Raw genomic sequence first — 2,979 nt, 5'->3', positions numbered from 1 at the left:
GCTTGGGCTCGGCCCTCAAGTGGCCCTCGGCGCTGCCTTCCATTCTGCAGATCGCGCTGGCTTTTGGCCTGGCGATAGCCACCCTGGCCCAGGCCCCCCGGGCGCGCCGCCCCCACCACCCCCGCCATTACCCTGGCCCTCCTAGTGGGCAACCAGATCTCGCTGCTTCGGGCTGTCTTCTACGTGGTGGCCCAGCTGGTGGGCGCCATTGCCGGAGCGGGCATCCTCTACTGGCTGGCACCGCTCAATGCCCGGGGCAACCTGGCGGTCAACGCGGTGAGTGCCCATGAGGCTGAGGGTAGAAGCAGGGACCCTGGGGTGGGTGCAGAACTAGGCCTCCCTGCCACATCTCCAGAAACGGAGCAACAGAGTAGCCCGCACACACCTTTCCTGGAAGCTCTAAACCCCAGTGTGACCCACTGTCCCCTAGTTCACAGCCACCTCTTCTGCCCGCTCACCTCAGCTGGCCCATCCTGGCCTCTCTACAGGTGCCTCTGCCCCTCCTCTCTTGCCTGAAACTTCTGCCTTTACTCCTGTCTCACCACTGAGGTCTTCTGTTCTCTTGGGCCCCTCACCTCCCCTGACTGCGCCTCAGTGCTATGGTTTAATGAAACCGTCAGAGAGAAGGGGGTTGGAATCCTGGCTTTGGGTCACCCCAGCCTCTCTGAGTCGTTTTTCTCAGCCATTACACTGGCATGTCCATACCTACCCCAGGAGTCAAGGGGATCACACTGAGAAACACGATGGATCCTCCGCCCCTAATGCGGCATCAGAGTGTCCTGGTCTCTGTTGGTCATTGGTTCTCCTTTTCTCTCCACTCTGTCTCCTTCCTCCCTCCCTCCTCCCACTACCCCTTACAGCTGCAGATTCAGCCCACCCCCCTCCCCACCCCAGCCCCATGCAAACTGGGTTCATTAATCAAACACAGAGGAGGATTTTCTCGGCCATTGTCAAGCCGTGAGTCAACCACGCACCGGAGGGACGGGTTTGAGATTGGCACTGGCAGCGGGTCAGGCACGGGCAGGAAGCTGGGGTGGGGGGTGCAGTAGGCAAACTGGGCAGCTGCCCACAGGAGGAAGCATAAGTGCTTGCTTACGGGGCTTGGGTTGGGCAGAAATGTTGACAGGACCACGTCCAGGAAAAGCTCCCCTGCCACTCTGCCCTTTGGCCACAGGCCTGAGTTTCACGCTTATGCAAACTGTGCAACACATGGCCTCTTCAACAAACGGCCTCTCGGGGCAACACGCGCAGGGCTTGGCTTGCAGGTGCTCGGGCTGTAAGTGTCCTTGGAGGCCAAGCGCCCTTCTCCCCAAGCCCCCAGCCATAGAGCCAGGAGGCAGCAGGGACCCTAACCCACCCTCCTCTCACAGCTCAACAACAACACGACGCCAGGGAAGGCCATGGTGGTGGAGCTGATTCTGACCTTCCAGCTGGCCCTCTGCATCTTCTCCTCTACCGACTCCCGCCGCACCAGTCCTGTGGGCTCCCCAGCCCTGTCCATTGGCCTGTCTGTCACGCTGGGCCACCTAGTAGGGGTGAGTGGTGCTGACACCCGGCTAGGCTTGCAGGGAGACACTCCGGGCAACTAAAGGAGCCCCAGAGCAGCACCCCTCCAGACCGAAGAGCCTAGCAATATTTAAGGCCTGGATGTAGGTGGTCTCTGGCCCTCCTGGGCCCCAGAATTTATTTCCCAGAACCTTCTCTGTGCTGATGATAGGTGGATGGGAGGAAGTGGGGGGCGGGTTAGGGCCAGGGAATCAAGCTCAAGCTTGGGACAGAGGAAAGAGGCATGGGTGCGGGACTGTGATTAGCCGACAGCCAGGGTCTGGAAGAGGTCACTAGCCTCAGAATCGGGAGACTTGCACTGGAGGCGTGGCTGAGCCACGGGGCTGCTGCGTGACCTTGGGAGACCTGATTCTGAGGGGTGGGTGGGAACGTTGCCCTCCTCACCACCACCCTTTCCGTCCAGATCTACTTCACCGGCTGCTCCATGAACCCAGCCCGCTCTTTCGGCCCCGCACTTGTCCTGAAACGGTTCAGCCCCTCACACTGGGTGAGTCTGACGATGAGGGGAGATCCTGGTGGCCGCTGAGAGCAGACCAGACTTCCTGGGTGCCCTGGGCCCAGAGCTCGGGGGCAGGCCCAGGAGTGGGGAAGGAGAAAGGGGGAAACACAGAGGATGAGATTCAGCCAGGAGGGCCGGGAGGACTGACATGACTTGTATGTCCCTGGGGACAGGGTGCCCTGAGCAGGAGGCAATGAGCGTCTGTCCCTCTAGGGGACAGGATCTGTACTTTCTCTAGAGGGACACAGGTGATCTAGTTGATGTCCTCTGGTGATTTTGTCTGTCCCTCTGGGCATCTGTCCTCTGTGACAGTTTACTTATCTGTCCCTATTGAGGCATTGAGAGTGTTCCTGTGGGTTCGTCTCTCTGGTCAGCCTGTCTGTCACCTCCTTTGAGAGCTCATGATCAGTGAGTCCAGGGTCTGTGTTTCTATCCCTACATGGAAGGAAGGAGTTCTGTTTGTCCAGCTATCTGAAGAGTTGTCTGTCCTCTCTGAAGCCTTGTTTGGCTCTCTTTAAGGTGGTATGGGGTGGGGGGACCTGTCCCTCTGGGGACTTGTCTGCCTCTTTTGAGGGTCTGGGTATCTGTGGCCGGTGTATCTGACACAGGGGATTGAGGTCAGTACACCTGTTCCCAGGAGAGGAGAAGCCTTTCCTCTATAGCCTGGAAGTCTGCCGGAGTGTCCCCTCTGGTCCACATCTCTGTCCTCTGGTGGTGGTGGGGGGCGGGGGGTCTTGGTCTCCAAGGCCTGAGGCCCAGCCTGATCACTGCCCTGTCTCCACCAGGTGTTCTGGGTGGGCCCCATCGTGGGGGCTGTCCTGGCTGCCATCCTCTACTTCTACCTGCTCTTCCCCCACTCCCTGAGCCTGAGTGAGCGCGTGGCCATCGTCAAGGGCACGTATGAGCCCGAGGAG

General features: G+C 59.8%; 1 protein-coding gene across 1 annotated transcript; it reads left to right on the top strand.

The window, feature by feature from the left end:
• Positions 1-5: 5 nt before the first annotated feature.
• On the top strand, positions 6-2,979 carry AQP5 (aquaporin 5; the record flags this gene model as incomplete). Its single annotated transcript, XM_027768138.1, is given in 5 exon segments — positions 6-100; positions 102-276; positions 1,371-1,535; positions 1,970-2,053; positions 2,851-2,979. Coding segments are annotated over 5 exon segments (648 nt in total), but the record flags the coding sequence as incomplete, so codon positions are not given.

Source organism: Tupaia chinensis, unplaced genomic scaffold (genome assembly GCF_000334495.1).
Source record: "Tupaia chinensis unplaced genomic scaffold, TupChi_1.0 Scaffold145652_1, whole genome shotgun sequence".
Classification (NCBI taxonomy): domain Eukaryota; kingdom Metazoa; phylum Chordata; class Mammalia; order Scandentia; family Tupaiidae; genus Tupaia; species Tupaia belangeri.
Note: the sequence above shows the minus strand (reverse complement) of the source record. Positions and strands in the feature narration are given on the sequence as shown.